Source organism: Oncorhynchus gorbuscha, linkage group LG05 (genome assembly GCF_021184085.1).
Source record: "Oncorhynchus gorbuscha isolate QuinsamMale2020 ecotype Even-year linkage group LG05, OgorEven_v1.0, whole genome shotgun sequence".
NCBI classification, from domain to species: domain Eukaryota; kingdom Metazoa; phylum Chordata; class Actinopteri; order Salmoniformes; family Salmonidae; genus Oncorhynchus; species Oncorhynchus gorbuscha.
Genome location: NC_060177.1, coordinates 60585154 through 60605632, shown reverse-complemented (window position 1 = coordinate 60605632; position 20479 = coordinate 60585154). Strand labels below are relative to the sequence as shown.

The following is a 20479-nucleotide window of genomic DNA, read 5'->3' as shown; positions in this document are numbered from 1 at the left end:
GGGACACTATTTGTATTTTGGAGGAGTTGGTTGTATCAAGTTATTTATTTTTTTCCCTTCAGGAACAGAAGTTCTGCCAGCGCTATGACCAGTTGATGGAGGCCTGGGAGAAGAAGGTGGAGCGCATTGAGAACAACCCCCGGCGCCGAGCCAAGGAGAGCAAGGTGCGCGAGTACTACGAGAAACAGTTCCCTGAGATCCGCAAGCAGAGGGAGCTGCAGGAGCGCATGCAGAGGTGAGTCAAGGCCTGGGGCCTCCTGCTCCGTCATATACTAGATTGGGAGTCTAGTTTACTGCATTTGTCAAAACATTAGATGGAGTGATTCCAATCAGTTAAAGAGTCTGATTACGTTGAGTTGTTACTTGGTTACAGTATGGAGGGAAGTGTGTGTGAATGATGTCAAGGAGGAGGATATCCGCTCCTGTACATGCAGTGTGTTGACATGTCCTCTGTGTTCCCCCGGTGGGGAGTAGCCGGGTGGGGCAGCGTGGAGGGGGATTGGCCTCGTCTTCAGCCCGCAGTGAACACGAGGTCTCTGAGATCATCGACGGCATATCAGAGCAAGAGGTGAGCTCTTCCAAATCAAATCAAGCATTATTTCTACAGCACATTTCAGAAATAGAATGCAACACAATGTGCTTCACAGGAGAAAACAAATACAAACAATTAAATGTTTTACTGCACAACAAACATAAGAGGATAAAAAACAAAAAAATAACAATAAAAAACTGAACGACTAAAAAGCACCCGAAAAGCAAAGCTAAAAAATAATATTGTATATTTTTTTAAAGATGTCTTTTGAATATGTCCACAGTTTCGCCCCCACAGCATTGGGGTGCACAATCGTGGATTGATTTAAAAAACAGTTGAAGAATCTTAAAATGAATTCTAAAACTCACAGGCAGCCAGTGCAGAGACTTTAAAGCCGGTGTAATGTGTGCTTCCTGTCGGGTCAGTACCCTTGCTGCAGCATTCTGTATGTTTTGCAATTGACAAATGGCTTTCTTGGGTAGACCAGACAGGGGAGTATTACAGTTATCAACCCTGCTTGTAATAAAAGCATGTAAGAGTCTTTCTGTATCAGCCTGAGGGGGAAAAACGGGCGCACCGTGGCAATGTTCCTTAGGCGGTAATAAGCTGTTTTGGTCACATTCCTAGTGTGGGATTCGAAATTGACTTCAGAATCTAAAATATACCTAGGTTTTTTTACCTGGTGGTGGTGTTACTCCCTGTGAATTAAACATGTGGCCAGATTCTCTTTCTGTGCTTCGGCTCCAACAATAAGTACCTCTGTCTTGTCTTGATTAAGCTGGATGAAATGTTGAGCCATCCAAGTATTTAAATCACTAACACAGTCTAATGTATCCGTGGAGCTAAATTCCACTGGTGACACAGATGTAAAGTTGTGTATCATCTGCGTAGCAGTGAAAATCAATGCTGTGCTTTCTGATAACACTGCCAAGGGGTAACGTATATAAACGGAACAGTTCAGGACCCAAAATCGAACCTTGATATGTATTTTCTCTGAGTTATGTTCACCAAGGGTGACAAACTATCGACCGGTTAAATAGGTCCTAAACCAATTTAGAACCGGACCGGAGAGGCCAACCCACTGGACCGGAGATTGGCCGAAAATGGTTAGGAGCTGAAGAATCTAGATGACTTTTCTTCAGAAGGGGTTTCACCATATCAGTTTTTAGTGCAGGGGGGAGGAGTGCCTGTGAACAAGGAGTGATGAACAATACCTTGCAGTTCTTCAGATTTGCGTTAAAAACTGTTTTGAAGGTGGTGGGGATAGGATCGAGAAGGCGGATAGAAGTCTTAAGTTGTGATATCACTTTCCTGTGCACATCTGTGTCAACCAGGGAAAATAAATCCATAGTGCATTTGCGTTCGTAGGCTAGGGCACATATCATAACTCTCATCAGGTCTTGCTTGACTGATACCCAGCCTAACTTTTATCTTATATCTGAAATATTCCGCAAAGGAAAGTTCACAGGTTTGCGAAGGTAGGATTTATCAGGCCGTCAATGGTCGAGAAGAGCACTCTCTCTAAGTATTCTGATTATTAGTGGTGAAGTTAGAAAAATTTGCCCGTCTGGCATTTCCAATTGCCTTGTTATATATGCCAAGTGTCTCTCTCAGAATATCTTAATGGACCTGCAACTTTGACTTCCTCCACTTCCGACTATGCCTTTCTGCAATTTATCTTCAATCAATTAGTTTCATTTACATTTACATTTTACATTTAAGTCATTTAGCAGACGCTCTTATCCAGAGCGACTTACAAATTGGTGCATTCACCTTATGACATCCAGTGGAACAACCACTTTACAATAGTGCATCTAAATATTTTAAGGGGGGAGGGGGTGAGAAGGATTACTTTATCCTATCCTAGGTATTCCTTAAAGAGGTGGGGTTTCAGGTGTCTCCGGAAGGTGGTGATTGACTCCGCTGTCCTGGCGTCGTGAGGGAGTTTGTTCCACCATTGGGGAGCCAGAGCAGCGAACAGTTTTGACTGAGCTGAGCGGGAACTGTACTTCCTCAGTGGTAGGGAGGCGAGCAGGCCAGAGGTGGATGAACGCAGTGCCCTTATTTGGGTGTAGGGCCTGATCAGAGCCTGGAGGTACTGAGGTGCCGTTTCCCTCACAGCTCCGTAGGCAAGCACCATGGTCTTGTAGCGGATGCGAGCTTCAACTGGAAGCCAGTGGAGAGAGCGGAGGAGCGGGGTGACGTGAGAGAACTTGGGAAGGTTGAACACTAGACGGGCTGCGGCGTTCTGGATGAGTTGTAGGGGTTTAATGGCACAGGCAGGGAGCCCAGCCAACAGCGAGTTGCAGTAATCCAGACGGGAGATGACAAGTGCCTGGATTAGGACCTGCGCCGCTTCCTGTGTGAGGCAGGGTCTTACTCTGCGGATGTTGTAGAGCATGAACCTACAGGAACGGGCCACCGCCTTGATGTTAGTTGAGAACGACAGTTTGTTGTCCAGGATCACGCCAAGGTTCTTAGCGCTCTGGGAGGAGGACACAATGGAGTTGTCAACCGTGATGGCGAGATCATGGAACGGGCAGTCCTTCCCGGGAGGAAGAGCAGCTCCGTCTTGCCGAAGTTCAGCTTGAGGTGGTGATCCGTCATCCACACTGATATGTCTGCCAGACATGCAGAGATGCGATTCGCCACCTGGTCATCAGAAGGGGAAAGGAGAAGATTAATTGTGTGTCGTCTGCATAGCAATGATAGGAGAGACCATGTGAGGTTATGACAGAGCCAAGTGACTTGGTGTATAGCGAGAATAGGAGAGGGCCTAGAACAGAGCCCTGGGGGACACCAGTGGTGAGAGCGCGTGGTGAGGAGACAGATTCTCGCCACGCCACCTGGTAGGAGCGACCTGTCAGGTAGGACGCAATCCAAGCGTGGGCCGCGCCGGAGATGCCCAACTCAGAGAGGGTGGAGAGGAGGATCTGATGGTTCACAGTATCGAAGGCAGCCGATAGGTCTAGAAGGATGAGAGCAGAGGAGAGAGAGTTAGCTTTAGCGGTGCGGAGTGCCTCCGTGATACAGAGAAGAGCAGTCTCAGTTGAATGACTAGTCTTGAAACCTGACTGATTTGGATCAAGAAGGTCATTCTGAGAGAGATAGCGGGAGAGCTGACCAAGGACGGCACGTTCAAGAGTTTTGGAGAGAAAAGAAAGAAGGGATACTGGTCTGTAGTTGTTGACATCGGAGGGATCGAGTGTAGGTTTTTTCAGAAGGGGTGCAACTCTCGCTCTCTTGAAGACGGAAGGGACGTAGCCAGCGGTCAGGGATAAGTTGATGAGCGAGGTGAGGTAAGGGAGAAGGTCTCCGGAAATGGTCTGGAGAAGAGAGGAGGGGATAGGGTCGAGCGGGCAGGTTGTTGGGCGGCCGGCCGTCACAAGACGCGAGATTTCATCTGGAGAGAGAGGGGAGAAAGAGGTCAGAGCACAGGGTAGGGCAGTGTGAGCAGAACCAGCGGTGTTGTTTGACTTAGCAAACGAGGATCGGATGTCGTCGATCTTCTTTTCAAAATGGTTGACGATAGTTTCCTCACTCATCCAAGGGCCTCTACATTTGGATGTGGCCTTTTTCAACTTCACTGGAGCTATGGCATCAATGGTTGCCCTGAATTTGCTACTAAAGTTATCAACTCAATCGTCACGAGGAAGTCAGGATAGGTGATGGAGTATTGTTCAGACACAATAAAATCTGTAGCAACTTCAGAGGTAAGATGGTGTTTCTTAATAATGTGTTCAGCATTACCCTGTGCTATGGGCAACAAGGTAATGAAAAATCCACAGTGGTGATCAGATAAAGCAATTTCAACTATAGAGGATATGTCAATAGAAAGCCTCTTGTCTTGAAACCAGGTCCAGAGTATGGCTGCGGTTATGGGTAGGCCCAGTATCATGTTGGATAAAGTCCATAGAGCTCAAAAGATTCATTAATTCAATGGTCTTGGAGTCGGTCTCTTTGTCAACATGAATATTAAAATCGCCCAACACCAATGATTTTGTCATAGTTCTCAAGGACCATAGACAAAAGCTCTTACACTACTTCACCTCCCTCCTTTTTCCTCTCCCTCCATTGTCTCTCTTCTGGACCTGTCAATCCCCATATCTCTCCCTCTTTTAGTGCCCTTTCTCTTACTCATGAATATACAGTGTTCTTGTCATGCCTGTTGCTTGACCCTCTCAATCACCAATTTCTTTGTCACGTGAGGCTGAATGACACAGTTACTGTAGCTGCGTAACACTTACAACCATTTCAGGAAGCATGTGATGTGGCTTTTTTAGTATCATGGCCCGGAGAAGATGGCTGACGTTTTACATGCTCCTGCCCGAATGTATTTTTTATTTTATTCTTTGATGCGTCGTTTAACTTTTTAACATTTTGTAACTTAATCTGTGCATAATGTTGCTGCCTCTGTCTCTTATGACCGAAAATAACTTCTGAACATCAGAACAGCGATTACTCGCCACGAACTGGCAGAATCTACACCCCCCCCACGTCTAGCCCGACGTGAAGGCGATGAAGGCGATCGAATAAACCCCCACTGCCTTCCGCTCTACTAGCTAACATGCAATCATTTGAAAATTAAATTGGCTACCTAAGAGGAAGATTAAACTACCAACGGAACAGTAACAACTGTAATATCTTATGCTTCACGGCGTTGTGGATGAACAATGTTATGATCAACATTCAACTGGCTGGTTATACGCTGTATCGGCAGGATAGAACATCGGCGTCTGGTAAGACAATGGGGGTGGACTGGATATTTGTAAACAACAGCTGGTGCACGATATCTAAGGAAGTCTCGAGGTTTTGCTCATCTGAGGTACCTGAGTATCTCATGATAAGCTGTAGACCACACTATCTACCTAGAGTTTTCATCTGTATTTTTCGCAGCTGTCTACATACCACCACAGACCTATGCTGGCAATAAGACCTCACTCAATGAGCTGTATAGCGCCATAAGCAAACAGGAAAACGTTCATCCAAAGGCCGCGCTCCTAGTGTCTGGGGACTTTAATGCAGGGAAACCTACATCCGTTCTACCAAATTTCTATCAGCATGTTAAATGTGCAACCAGGGGTGAAAAACTCTAGACCACCTTTACTCCACACACAGAGATGCGTGTAAAGCTCGCCCTCACCCTCCATTTGGCAAATCTGACCATACCTCTATCCTCCTGATTCCTGCTTACAAGCTAAATTTAAAATCGGTCAATAAAAAAGTGGTCAGATGAAGCAGATGCTAAGCTACAGGGCTGTTTTGCTAACACAGTCTGGAATATGTTCCGGGATTCTTCTGATGGCATTGAGGAGTAGTGGTAAGGGTAGGCAACAACACATCTGCCATGCTGATCCTCAACACAGGGACCCCTCAGGGGTGCGTGCTCAGTCCCCTCCTGTACTCCCTGTTCACTCATGACTGCACGGCCAGGCACGACTCCAACACCATCATTGTTTGCCCGATGACACAACAATGGTAGGCCTGATCACTAACAATGACGAGACAGCCTATAAGGAGGAGGTCAGACACCTGACCACGTGGTGCCAGGACAACAACCTCTCCCTCAACGTGATCAAGACAAAGGAGTGGATTGTGGACTACAGGAAAAAGAGGACTGACCATACCCCCATTCTCATCGACGGGGCTGTAGTGGAGCAGGTTGAGAGCTTCAAGTTCCTTGGTGTCCACATCACCAACAAACTAGCATGGTCCAAGCACACCAAGACAGTCGTGAAGAGGGCATGACAAAACATATTCTCCCTCAAGAGACTGAAAAGATTTGGCATGGGTCCCCAGATCCTCAAAAGGTTCAACAGCTGCACCATCGAGAGCATCCTGACTGGGTGCATCACTACCTGGTATGGCATCTGCACGTCCTCCGACCGCAAGGCACTACAGATGGTAGTGCGTATGGCCCAGTACATCACTTGCCATCTAGGACCTCTATACTAGGCAGTGTCAGAGGAATGCCCTAAAAATTGTCAGACTCCAGCCACCCTAGTCATAGACTGTTTTCTCTGCTGTAGGACGGCAGGCGGTACCGGAGCGCCAAGTCTAGGTCCAAGACGCTTCTAAACAGCTTCTACCCCCAAACCACAAGACTCATGAACACCTAATCAAATATCTACCCAGTATAATTGCATTGCCCCCAGCCTTCTATGCTGCTGCTATTCTCTGTTATCATCTACGTGTAGTCACCTTAATAACTACCTACATGTACATATTACCTCAATTACCTCGACTAACCAGTTCCCCTGCACATTGACTCTGTACCGGTACCTCCTGTACAGTATATAGTCTCGCTATTGTTATTTTACTGCTGCTCTTTAATTACTTGTTCCTTTTATTTCTTATTCTTATTAATTTTTTAAAAACTGCATTGTTGCTTAGGGGCTTGTAAGTAAGCGTTTCACTGTAAGGTCTACAGTCTACTGTTGTATTCGGCGCATGTGACTAATACAATTGAACTTGATTTTGATGTGTGATCCAGACAGATACAGTTCCTTCAGAAAGTATTCACACCCCTTGACTTTTTACACATTTTGTTGTTACAGCCCAAATTTAAAGTTGATTAAATTGAGATTTTTGTGACGCTGGCCTAGACACTATCCCATAATGTCAGTGGGATAATGTATTTTTCGATTTTTATTTTGTATTTTTAAACAAATTGCTAAAATGTCTTATCCCTTTGAGAATGGTGAAGTTATTCATTTTGCTTTAGATGGTGTATCAATACATCCAGTCACTACAGAGTCACAGGCGTCCTTCCGAACTCAGTTGCCGGGGAGGATGGAAACCGCTAAAGGATTTTACCGTGGGGCCAACTGGGACTTTAAAACAGTTAGAGTTCAATGGCTGTGATAGGAAAAACCTGAGGATGGATCAACAACATTTTAGTTACTCCACAATACTAACATAAATGCCGGAAGCCTTTACAGAATAAAACATATTTCAAAACATGCATCCTGTTTGCACTTAGACACTAAAGTAAAGCTGCAAAAAATGTGGCAAAGAAGTTAACTTTGTCCTGAATCCAAATCGTTATGTTTGAGACAAATCCAACACATCACTGAGTACCACTCTTCATCATTTCAAGCATGGTGGTGGCTGCATCATGTTATGTAGATTCTTGCCATCAGCAAGACTGGGGAGTTTTTTTAGGATACAAATAAATGGAATAGAGCTAAGCATAGGCAAAATCCTAGAAAAGAAAACCTGGTTCAGTCACTGGGAGACATTCACCTTTTAGCAGTACAATAACCTAAAACACAAGGCCAAATATACAATCCAGATGGGCAAAGCTCTTAGACACTTACCCAGAAAGACTCGGTTGTAATCCTTGCCTAAGGTGATACTAACAAGTATTGACTCAGGGGTGTAAATACTCATGGGATATATTTCTCTATTTCATTTTCAAAAAAACATGTTTTCGCTTTATCATTATAGGGTAATGTGTGTAGATGAGTCAGAAGAATTCTGAATTCAGGCTGTAACACAACAAAATGTGGATTAAGTCAAGGGGTATGAATACTTTCTGAAGACTGTGTAGATGTACACACACACACAGAGTAAAGAGACTCTAGCTCTGCCACTTGCACAACCGATGAGTTTGAACTCTGCACAGTGGTTAGAGATGTCACTTCCTCTCTACCCCAGTCACCCTCATTCCTCCATCCCCTCTGAAAGGCATGCTGAGGATGAAAGAGGGAGAGATGTCAGCCACAGGTTCCCTGCTGTGAGTGTTCCACAGGACAAGCAGAGCTGGTTTGTGAATAACAGGGCTAGTCATCACACTGAGTACAGTACAGAGGCAGTATTTATCTGTAAGCTTAGCCCAGGCCTGGATAAGCACTGACTGCTCACCCTAGGCATGCAGCATCGCCCTCTTCCCCTCCTCCTCCCTGACCTCAAACTTCCTCTAAATCGCATGACCTCTTACACACTTAACACAACACGACTGTTGTGCCTGTGTCACCGACGTTGCCTCTGTGCTGTGTTTATCTCAGCCTCCTGTATTTGGAAAGCTCTGCTTTGGTGTAAACTAACAGCCTACTCACCCCAAGACATTTTGTCTGTTTGTCTGATTGTGTGTGTGTGTGTGTGTGTGTGTATTTACACGTGTGTGTGTGTGTGTGGGTGCGTGTTTGTGTCAGAACACCGAGAAGCAAATGCGTCAGCTGGCGGTCATCCCACCCATGCTATTTGACGCAGAGCAGCAACGTATCAAGTTCATCAACATGAACGGCCTGATGGACGACCCCATGAAGGTGTACAAGGACCGGCAGGTCATGAACATGTGGAGCGAGCAGGAGAAGGCCACCTTCCGTGAGAAGTAAGTCACTCACTCCGGTGTAGAAATACACTTCATAGAATGGCAGAACTGTGTGCTGTGCAGGAGTAGACAAAGTGTTGTTTTGTGTTTCTGAGAGCAGTGAGAAGTGGCATGCGTGGTGGTTTGGTCAGACTGAGATTTGGAATAGAAATGTCTTTGACCTATCCAAAGGTCCGGGAGTTTTTGAGGAAGTGAATCTTCCCTCTTTGTGAGAAATGAGAGGATATATCAACCAGACAAACGTAAACCACAGACGGAGATCAGAGACTGTGAATGCTGCCCCGATGCAGAGAGAGAGAGATGTGGATGTGATGCCTGCTGCTGCAGACTGCACAGTGAAGTGTCTTACCCTCTCAGCCTCAACACTCAGTAAGAGAGAGCTGGGAGAGATGTAAGCAATGCTCAGTAGTGGCTATGTTTTCCTATTGGGATATAAAGTCATGTCAGGTAGGATACACTGATAGTAGTATGGTGAAGGAGCTGGAGGTTAGTGTGGATGAGAGCATGCTATAGATGAATAATAGAGAGTGAAATATATCTGGAGAGATGGATGTGTGACTGAAGTCATCGCTGATGGGAGCGTCTTCTCCCATCAGGCAAACTACACATACGTCATTCTCCACAATTTACCTGCATATCACAAGGAAGAGTGCCTGTAGATAATTCATTTGATAGAAAGTGTTGAGAATGTATCTGTCTGCTTTGTGCTCACAGGTTCATCCAGCACCCAAAAAAACTTTGGCCTGATTGCTTCTTTCCTGGAGAGAAAGGTACGTTTGGGAAGACCCCCCCCCCCCCCCCCCACTCACTCCATGCACAATGGTAGACCCCAAGTTCTGACACCTGAGTAGTCTTGTATTGTCACCCTGCTTGGGAGATGAGGTCCTAGTAATGTTGTTTTGTTTCAGACGGTGGCAGAGAGCGTCCTCTTCTACTACCTGACCAAAAAAGAACGAGAACTACAAGAACATTGTGCGCAGGAACTATCGGCGCCGTGGCAGGAGCCAGGTACTGTACCTAGAACCTTACGGAACCTAATCAAACCACTTCAGGCATTCTCAAGGTGAAAGACTGTTGTCAGTTGTACACTGGATTATGGGGCCTCCCGAGTGGCACTGCGGTCGAAGGTGGCGCTGCGGTCGACGGTGGCAACGCCTCACTCCATTCTGCATGGAGTGAGACGTCACTACAGACCCGGGTTCAATCCCAGTCTGTGTCCCAACCGGTCGTGACTGTGAGTCCCATAGGGCGGCGCACAATTGGCCGAATGTTGTCCTGGTTAGGGGAGGGTTTGGCCAGGGGGGCTTTACTTGGCTCATTGCGCTCTAGCGACTCCTTGTGGCAGGCCGGGTGCCAGCAGGCTCACGGTCGTCAGTTGAACAGTGTTTCCTCCGACACATTGATGCGAAGACTGGGTTGAGTACCATTTGCATGGAGAAGTAAAACAGCCGTGGGACTCTGTGTAGTGGGATCAGTAGAGGATAGGTCGTCATGCAAGCAGCACACCAATCATGTTGGCCCACTGTGCACCTTAGCAATTACGCATGCTACACACACACAGACACACATTCATGCTACACACACAGACACACACACACACATGCATTCATGCTACACCCACACAGACACACACATTCATGCTACACACACAGACATACACACACACACACATTCATGCTACACACACACAGTCATACACACACATACATTCATGCTACACACACACATCACAACTGCTGCTACCAGACTCTTATTATACTAATCAGTTTATACACTTGCCCCCTATCCCCATATTCCCCAATACAAGTGTAAATGTTGGACTATAAATTGTGCCTTCCTGTATTATACTTATGCTAAAATGTTTATTCTGTTCTACTGAGCCATTTACTTTACTTGATCTTTTATTATTTCTTATTGTTGCATTGTCGAGAAGGAACCTGCAAGTAAGCCTTTAGTTGGACGATGTATACCATGTGGATCCCGTACAGACGACTAATACAACTGGAACTTGAATGTGACCGTTGTGCCCCCGCCCTTCGTGTCAGCACTAATGTGTCTATCCACGTGACTTTTATTTAACAGGTCGTTTTCATTGCTAATGATCTCCCAGTTATCACTTAGGCCCAGACCAGGTGTTAGGCAGTTAAACTCCAGCATCGTTGCAGTGTGGTGGGCGCTAATGAAATGGTCCAGTAATTAGCCAGTGACCTTTCCTGTGGGCGTCAGCCGGTTGGCAGTGTCTCTTCCTAAACTCTCCCAGAGACACCTCAGATTATTACCTAGCTAGCCAACGCTCAGCTCAGTGCACAAACACCACGGGCTCCTAACGCTAATAACACAGGGAGAGAAAGGGAGACACAGGAGCGTGTGAGAGGGGAGAGGTACAGAAGGGAGTCAGCGAGTGAGAGATTTGTAGAAGGAGAGAGGAGGAGGGGGGGGGAGCAGAGAATCGTCTCCACAGGGTAACGTTAGTGAGCACAAGAGAGGAGGGAGCACACGACAATACGTACCAATAACAACACAAAAGCGAATGAATGTCCAGCCTTATTGAGTCTGTTGTAAAGCAAAGCAGACCATAGATAGCAGGCTGCCTGAGTCTGACTCATTTAAGACTCCTGTAAATGGCTGTGTTTTTGGTTTTTTTCGATCTGTTTTAGGTGCATGACACCGAGCTAAGAGAGAACAAATGGAGATTGTGATAGTCTATGGAGATGATTAGGCTGCTGTTTATAGTCTCCAGGTCCTAAGAGGAAGACAACTCTGACCATGTTCATCCACTAGTGGGTCACTCAGTGCTGTTATTGAGTTATGGCTTTTTATTTGTTGTTTTTTGCGTTGCGTTCATCTTTGAGAGAGGAAACATTACATCTGGTGACATGGTTCAAATGGAGTTATGCTGTCTCTGTGAGAATGGTCCATGTTGATGTAGCCTGCTCTCTGTCTTTTTGTGTTTCCTTGTCCAGAGCTGGATGTAATGCCTCTGTTATTAGAGTAGACATGAGAGGGATTGAATAGGCTTCAGCTAGAAATTCATTTACTTAGTGCTTTCATTAACCCATTAACACACAGCACACCTCCCATACACTTCGGGAACTGTGCTTTCCAATGCATGAATAAGTGTAGTTACCACCAGTTATACCAGTGTTAGTTGCCAGACTTTGGCAGTCTGCAGCATTTCTTTCATGATATGAACCCTCACCCTGAGCCCAGACAGGAAGTGGAAGAGGAAGTGGTGCTGGGCGCCAGATGAAGGCATATGGGCTGTTTTTGTGGTGTATGTACTGGCATGCATGGCAGAATGACCTCAACACTACTACATGGTTCATGTATCTGTTTGTGTGTTTCTATATAGGTTCTTATACATGTGTTACATGTGCTTACATATTTGCAAGTCACCAGGGATCATGTTTGTGACAAGTGTGTTGCCTTGTATTCCACCCCAACAGCATGGCCAGCAGCAGCAACAACAACTGCAGGTGAACCGCAGCAGCCAGGAGGAGAAGGAGAAGGAGAAGGAAAAGGAGGAGAAGGAGAAGGAGAGGAGAGGGAGAAGGAGAAGGAGAAGGAGAAAGAGAAGGAGGGAGAGAAGGATGAGGAGAAAACTGAGGGGGAAGACAAGGAGGATGTAATGAAGTGAGTCTGCTTGCATTCGGTCTCTCTCTAAATTTAGGGGTGTCAAACGTATTTTTCCCTGGGGGCCGCATCCTGTCTTCAACGAGGTCTGAAGGGCCACGCAGAAAATGTTTTATATTTACTTGCTGTCGAAATTAGCAGAAAATAGTTCTCCGTCCATCGTTTAGAACATTTTCGATGCTCCCTGACTGTCTATCTTTCATTTCGGTGACTATTAGCGAGCTGGACACAGTCAAACTGTATAAATGTAGGGCCATTATCATTTCTCTACTGTTTAGATGTGGTTTTAGTCATTTTAAAGTATATTCAGTTCACACCCCTGCACTAAATCACGTCTGAATTGGTCCAGGTCAGTTCATTGGAAATGGAGTGGAAGTTAGATCTGCCCTGACTAGATCTGGAAAGGTAATCATCAGATGGAGCTTTTTTCACCCCTGACTAGTTACTCCTCTACCTTCAGCCAGAATTTCCATCCAGTGAAAAATCTGTATTTTCCCCCTTTACAAAACTGCTGTTTTCCTGTTTTTCTTCTCTCACTCCCAAGAGGCCACTAAAAGTCACATTTGTAACATTCCTTCCTGATTTTCTTTCTTTTTCCGATGGGGGTTAGTGGCATGGCTGAAACACCATTACCGTACTGTCTGTTGCTACAATAATCCAGCTCGTCTCCTGAGCTTGGAGTGTGCCGTGCGTGACCCTGCCCTGGCATCTTCCCGGGCACGGTGCCAGCGTAAAGGAGAGGAGGATGGGGGAATCAGTGGATGCCTCTGAACACTGCAATCTGTGTGAGCAGAGACGCGGAACAGATGGAGAGCTCACTCACTGCCGTGTGTTGTCCTCACGTTGACTCACATATTTCACAGGGAAGAACATTGAAGGATGGAATTCTATAATCATGTCCAATCCTCTAGCGTAGCTAAGCCCCCCAGCTCTCTGAATGGAGTCACGGTTGGATAGGTTGTTGTTCGGTGCTACTGATTGAAAGAACATTGAACAGGTGTTTCCCTCCCTGACTGAGTGTTGTTGATCATGATTAAGCATCTGCAGTGCTTCCAGTACCTGGGCTGAGGAGTCCCTGACTCCCACAACACCCTGGTTGGCACAGCTGGCACTTCTATATTTAGTGGGCCAGGCAGCAGAGCAGGTCGCCTCTAGAAGATAAATGATGCAGGACAAGGGGAAGATGAATTGAAGAACACTGGCTACAAAATCACTGGCCTGTCATGACGCGGACAGGATATATTGCCTTGCTTGCAAAACTTAAAACGACGCTCTCCTGAGCCTCGAGTCATTTGTGTGTGTGTGTGTGTGTGTGTGTGTGTGTGTGTGTGTGTGTGTGTGTGTGTGTGTGTGTGTGTGTGTGTGTGTGTGTGTGTGTGTGTGTGTGTGTGTGTGTGTGTGTGTGTGTGTGTGTGCGCACATTTTTTTTACCCAGACAAACCTCTGCACTTTTTATCAGGTTTTAAGTTAACAAACTCAACAGTACACATGTGCTGTGCAGGCCAGGCAGTGAGGAAGAGGGTGATGAAGGTGGTGTGACTGACTGACTGACACTCTTCCCCCTGCAGGGACGACACCTCCGGCGAGGACGGGGAGGACAAAGAGCCCACGGTGGCTTTCAAGGGTCGACGCACGGCCAACAGCCAGGGCCGGCGCAAGGGCCGCGTCACCCGCTCCATGACCAGCGAGGTGGAGGAGACCGCCACTCCACCGCTCAGCAGCGAACTCGGTACGTCTCGCTCTACTACTATCGTCTACACTGCTGCCTGATGTCTTTTTACGGAGTGTTCATGGTATTTAACACACGCTGCTGTTTTCACCTGAGAAGCCTTTCAGCACTGTGTTGATGGTAGCTACACACCTCATAAACCAAAAAGAGACAGGATTTCTCTGAGAAACATTTCATGGCTGTGTTTTTGGCCTGATTCGGAGGTGTTTGAATGAAATATATGTCTGTTTAGTAGGTCCACCTGATTTTGAATTGAAACTGAGCATATAATCACACAGAGTGTGGATGGTTTGATACCTGCTGGCGCTAGAACAGTCATCATACATTCTGTCAGTCAGTTCAGTCTGCTCTCATTGCTGTGTGCCCCCCCCTTGTCATATCCCACACCACAAGGGTGCACTGTGGCTCTTTCTCCAAACTCTTCTAAACACACAGACCGTGGCCAGGAATAGAATATAATACAACTTTATTGTCCATCCAGGATGGACATTTTTTATTTTGCATCGCCTCACATTAAAAGGATCACATAGGAATACATTCTCACGTCACACGCGTTTAAATCAGTCACTCCACCATGCTGCATACACTGAGAACATAGAACATACAACATAGGCTATTAAACGTTCACAACTGACTGCTGCCCCAACTTCACTGGATAGATGAATACATATACCAGTACAATTTACATTGCAGTAGTCCACAAGGAGCTACCGAATGCTTGAATAGCCTTCGCCATGGGCATTCTGAAGCGCCGGCCAGAGGGAAGCCTCGGCCAGAGGGAAGCCTCTCGAGCTGAGGGTGTAGAAGGTGGTAGTGGTCGCCAACAACAGCCAGTGCCTTCCTTTTGGTTGCCTTGTGGAACCGACTGTGCATGTGGTCGACCAATTACTTTGCTGGCTGTGCTTACTCTTCTGGTTAGTTTGTTAGAAGCTGCCATTTTAAGATTATTTCTTGCTTAAACGAGATACGATGCCAGTAAATGGATCCTTGTGTAAAGAAATTCTGCCTGCTCTCTGGCTCATTACATAATGATCTGGATCCAGACATTCCTAAGGTTGATAATGGGTGGTAGAATAATACTTCATGACAAAATACCCAGTAAGTCAGCAATACTCCTGCCTCAGTTTTTATTCCCTCGGCAGTTAGCACACACTACACACACACACGCACACACACTGTAGCTGCAGGCCATCCGAGTTTTGATGTTTCAGCACTTTAGTTGGTTGTTGCTTCTGCTGTGGGTTAGTCCCAGGGAATCCCCAGGTGGTCTGAGCCAGCCAGAGGGGCTCTGTTCTGATCAGCAGGTCGGGTCACTCATTTCCTCACTGTGACTGGGCTTGTTCCCCTTCCCCACCTCGCCTGCAGTTACTGTGCCCTTCACAGCCTCACTGAGAGGACACAACAGCACTGGAACTGCAGCTCTTCTCTGTTCTCCGCTCTTTCTCATTTTCTTTCCAGTCTCTTCCACTCTGCCAGGGTAAGGCTGGCCTCTACTGTAGACAGAGAGAACAGCCTCTTATGTCTATAATCATTAACTGACTTTCTCCTGGGCTTCCTGCTTCCTACCTCTTAAACAAACAGCCCCTGTTGACCGGCTGTACCGTGCTGCACCAGCAAGGAGCAAAGGCAACCCTGCCCCCATAGATTTTCTCTCTTCGCTTTATTTTCTCTCTCTCTCTCTCTCTCTCTCTGTCTCTCTCTGTCTCTCTCTCTGTCTGTCTGTCTGTTGGATCCTCCCCCTCCCCCTCATGCCCACTCTGCGCTCTAACCTGGGGCTTCTGTTTTTTCCCTTTCAGCCAATCTGGAGATGAATGAGAGCTCTCGCTGGACTGAAGAGGAGATGGAAACTGCCAAAAAAGGTACAAATCAACCAAGAAAAACATTACCTCTGCGTGTGATAGAACCCGGCAGCACCATTCATTCAAAAGAAAATGTACCTCGTCAAAGACAAAACCACCCGTAGGCTTGGTGGTGTTTTTGTGTGTGTTTTTTGTTTTTTTGAAAGTGGTGACAAGTGCATGTGCCTGTGACTTCCTGTGACATAGGCTGCAGCCACGTGCTGCTGGGTCCTGTCTGTCTGCAGCGCTGTGTAGGGCTCCACTCTGCTGCTCCGCTGTGTAGGGCTCCTCTCTGCTGCTCCGCTGTCTGACTCAGGGCCGTGTATGAAGCTTGCTGTAAAAGTCCCACCCTCGGGTCCTTAGCCAAAACAGCTTCAGCTGCAGGAGGAGGCTAGCTCTATTTATAATGGACTGATTGTCTGACTGAAGATACAACCGGGCCTTGTCTGGGGGGGGTTTCCCCCACTGTGGGTCCTGCAGACCAAAGACGGCCGTGGGTTTTGCCTGTCTGTTTGCTGTAGCGCGGTTGGCGTTGTGTTGCCTGCTCAGCTCAGTCTACAGCTCAGTCAATGATTGACTGACCTTTCTGTTTCTTCCAGTAACCCCATTCTGGAGAGGGATTTCCGTCTGGTGTATTACACAGGATTTGTTGATCTTTCCAATTTTTCAAATGTTTGGGATTTTCTCAGAGTATTTTAAGCCTATTAGTAACTTTGTATATGTCTGGTGAATATTTTCACTGTGCTTGTGTTAATGCGTTTTTGAGATTGTTGCTTGAAATGCTATGATCAGTCACTGTACTTGTTACTATATTGGAGCGATAAGAAGATAAATGAGTGCTCTTGTCTATTTCATGTTTTGGTGTGAAAATGATTGCTTGTGACCTCCGGTACCGTTTGTATATCTGACGGCATGTGGTTTCTCCGTGAGCCTTAGTTCTTGTTTTGTGGCCATGTTTAGATGAAGTGTCAAAGATTCTCAATGATTTTCAGTTCTGTTAATGACTAGTACCTGTCTTCTAATCTAGCAAAACAGTAGCCTATCTGTTGTGTAATCCGGATTTTAATCAAGAAGTTCCTCGGACACCATGAATGTACTACTGAAGGCAGAAGTCTGTTACGTCTGTCTGTCTGTCTGTCTGTCTGTCTGTCGGTCTGTCGGTCTGTCTGTCTGTCGGTCTTACTGGGTGTTATTTCTCCTGCTGCAGACTGTTGTGATGACTGGCGCTGGCCCTTGGAACATGGCCCTGCGTAGTAATCCTGGTTAATGTCTTCAACTCCATTCTCTCGCAGTGGGATTAGTGGACCTCTCCATCCCAGGGGATTAGTCCTGCAGCCCGGTGGGAGCTGGGCTTCTATGAAGAGATTATATAACCACAACTACAGGGCCCCCATCTGAGAGGGGCGGGGATATTTTACCTCCCCTCTCTCTAACCCTAACCATGAGTGATACCCATGCCTGCCAAAAGGGCTTCCCCCTCCATTGCTCCTCATATGTAGGCTAGCCCAGTAGCCCACCCACCCCCAGCCCCGCTCCCCTAACCCTGGCCTGAGTAGTCCGCCAGCCCGGTTGTCAAGATACACACACCACTTCCATGAGCTTGACCTGTATATGTATTAAAGAGGCTTACACCTCCTCATGCTAATGTGTTTATCCCGTCTTGCTAAAAAGATAAAGGCATTTATAGCGCCTGTCAGGCGATCAACATTTCGCCATGGCCGCACTCTGATGGATTACCACGGTCTTCTCTGGTCATAAAGCCTGGCATCTTTAACAAGGGATGGCAGAGCTTTTGAAAGCCTCCGTCTCGTGTCTTTCTTCTCTGTGTGCTTTGTGTGTGTGTGTGTGTGTGTGTGTGTGTGTGTGTAGTTAAGGTAGGCTTATGGAGAACAGGAGTGTTGAGCGATAAGACCTGTGTGTGTGTGTGTGTGTGTGTGTGTGTGTGTGTGTGTGTGTGTGTGTGTGTGTGTGTGTGTGTGTGTGTGTGTGTGTGTGTGTGTGTGTGTGTGTGTGTGTGTGTGTGTGTGTGTGTGTGTGTGTGTGTGTGTGTGTGTGTGTGTGCTCCTTGGCTAGTGTTTATGTAAGTGCTCTAATCTGGCGGGCTTTGCTTGGGCACAGTGAGGCAGCCAGGCAGCTGGGTAATCGTCTCCCTCCCTCCCACCGCCTGCTGTAGTGTACAGTACTGTACAGGTCCATTTATAGGAGCAGCAGGTAGAGCTGGCTCTCTGCTCTGTTCTACTCTCTCTGTGTTCTGCTGTGCTCTGGGCTGGATCAGTCTACAGCATTCTCTCCCCTCTCTCCCATCTCATTCTTTCACTCTTTCATTCTCTCGTTTTTCCATCTTTCTTTCTCTCTCTTCTCTCTTTCTTTCTCTCTTTCTCTCTCTCCCCCTCTTTCTCCTCTCCTCTGGGCACCCAGTCAGTGTATGCTGAGATGGGCGGAGATGGCAAAGGCCCTAATTGGCCGTAGCTGTGGAAGAAGCGTCTTTTTTTTGTTATTACTTCCGCTCTCTCCCTCTCTCGGTGTTGTTCTAGACTGGAGAGGGGTCACATTCAAGATGAAAAGCAGGTCAGTCAGTAAAAATGTGAAACCCTTTATGCTTTCTCATGGTATCAACATCAACTCTCTCTCTCTTTCCTCCATTGTCCTAGCTCAAACCCCCCTAGTTGCTCTAGCTCAACTCCCCTGCTCTCTCTCGCGCACAGCCTTTCTCTCTTCGCTGTTTACCCTCGGACTAGCTCTGTGTGTATGTGTTAGTGAGTGAGAGAGAAGCCGAGTGAATGTGTACCAGTGCATGCGTTTGTGTGTTTATGTGGATGTCTGTGTGTGCAGCTCTGCCTGCTAGCCGAGTGAGTGAGTGGGAGGGTGAGAGGGGTAAACGGGGAGAGATAGAGGAGAGATCAGATGAGGAGAGAGAGAGAGGCTGAGCACGTAGCACCGCCCCACAGTCCCACTTTCCTCGGAAAGTCCTCCCAGACGGCAGCCATTGGGGAAAGACACGGCTGAGAGCAATGGACTAGCCCTGACAGAGAAAGAGCGTGTGGGGGGGGACAAAGGGCGATCAACGAAAAAGCGAGGGAGAGGCGAGGAGCGGAGTATGTCAACCTGACACCGGCTCCAGTATCAGGCCAGCAGGAGGAGGGGTGTGGAGACTGAGCTGGAGCCTTGCCGTTTTCTTTCTCTGCCCCTCCGGAGTGGAATCACCGGGAAGCTCCAGCCTGCCTGCCTGCCGTCACGGAGATCAGACGGCCGATAGCGTGATACAGACCAGGGACACAAGGGACGGCTGGAGTGACAGGCACGTGAGAATGGGGACACTCACTCCCCGGCCCAGCTAGGTGTTGATTGGGCCGTAGGCGGGAGGAGCTTATGGAAATGAATGGTCATGATTGGTTGAGGGAGTTTACCACCTGCTGTAGTTGAGCAGCAGCTTCATTATTGGGATACTGCTTCCTCTTATGTGTTGTCCACCAGCCGGGACCCTAATGGATCTAGAGCTGCTTGGGATTGTTCCTGTGCTCTGGTTAAACTGAATGGACCGGATCTGTGAGATGGAGTCGTAACAAAGTGACCCTTGACTTTCAGTGAAGAATTGCAGTGTCATTGCTTCAGGTTCACTAGGTAGAGCAAAGTGTGTGGTGTGACACGTAGCAGGGTGTCTGGCTGGACTTGTATGCTCTGGGCTGTAAAAGGAGAAGGCTGTAAAAGCTTAATAGATGTTAATCACGTGTTCCTCTCTCTTGGAACAAGCCCGGCCGACCGGCTCTGTCCCTTTCTCTCTCTCCCTCTCTCGCATCTCTCCTGCTTTGCCTTCCATGCCTGTAATGAATATTTCAAATGAAGTACACCGTTTGTATTTTCTAACTCTTGACGGATTGTCCATGCACAAAGACCCTGAGAGGGAATATGACAGGCAAGACTTGGACTGAGGCCGTGTTTGTGTGTATATGGGTAATCTCATGGAAGCAGTAACTTCGTGGGTAACATGCTCTCACCTCTTTCTACTTTCTATTCCATGAAGTGTTATTGTTCCTTGTGTTCCTGGAGGGTACTGTAATCTGTATTTGATACACTTGTGGTTTAGGTACGATATCTAATCTGAGGTAAAGTTTAGTTAAAGATGGATATGAGCTGCAGGCTGGGTGTTTCCTAAAGGCTTGTCTTATCGTGTGGTTGTTGTCAGATCGTTGTCCCACTGCATCCGCTTCGAGGCAATATCTTGGAACCTATAAACCCCTGTCCGTTGTCGTCCCAGGAGGTTGTTGGGTCCATGTTCACTGATAACAGAGCGCAACATCCGTCAGTGAGTCTGTCCTCGTGCCAGAAGCTGTCAGGCTGGCACAGGAAACGAGTGGGAGGTATAAGCTCCTTATAGTGTCTGCTGTTAATGAGCTGACCTTAGCTTACTGGAG

The 20479-nt window shown here is 47.1% G+C and overlaps 1 protein-coding gene across 1 annotated transcript in view; it reads left to right on the top strand.

Annotated features, from left to right (window-relative positions):
• The window catches only part of LOC124036232 (nuclear receptor corepressor 2-like), a 132975-nt gene that overhangs the window by 84785 nt on the left and 27711 nt on the right, over positions 1 to 20479 (top strand). Inside the window, 11 exon segments of the mRNA XM_046350522.1 lie at positions 63 to 235; positions 475 to 568; positions 8689 to 8867; positions 9582 to 9597; positions 9599 to 9637; positions 9776 to 9811; positions 9813 to 9875; positions 12314 to 12371; positions 12425 to 12500; positions 14069 to 14229; positions 16026 to 16088. Of these exon segments, the coding sequence (XP_046206478.1) occupies positions 63 to 235; positions 475 to 568; positions 8689 to 8867; positions 9582 to 9597; positions 9599 to 9637; positions 9776 to 9811; positions 9813 to 9875; positions 12314 to 12371; positions 12425 to 12500; positions 14069 to 14229; positions 16026 to 16088 (958 nt within the window).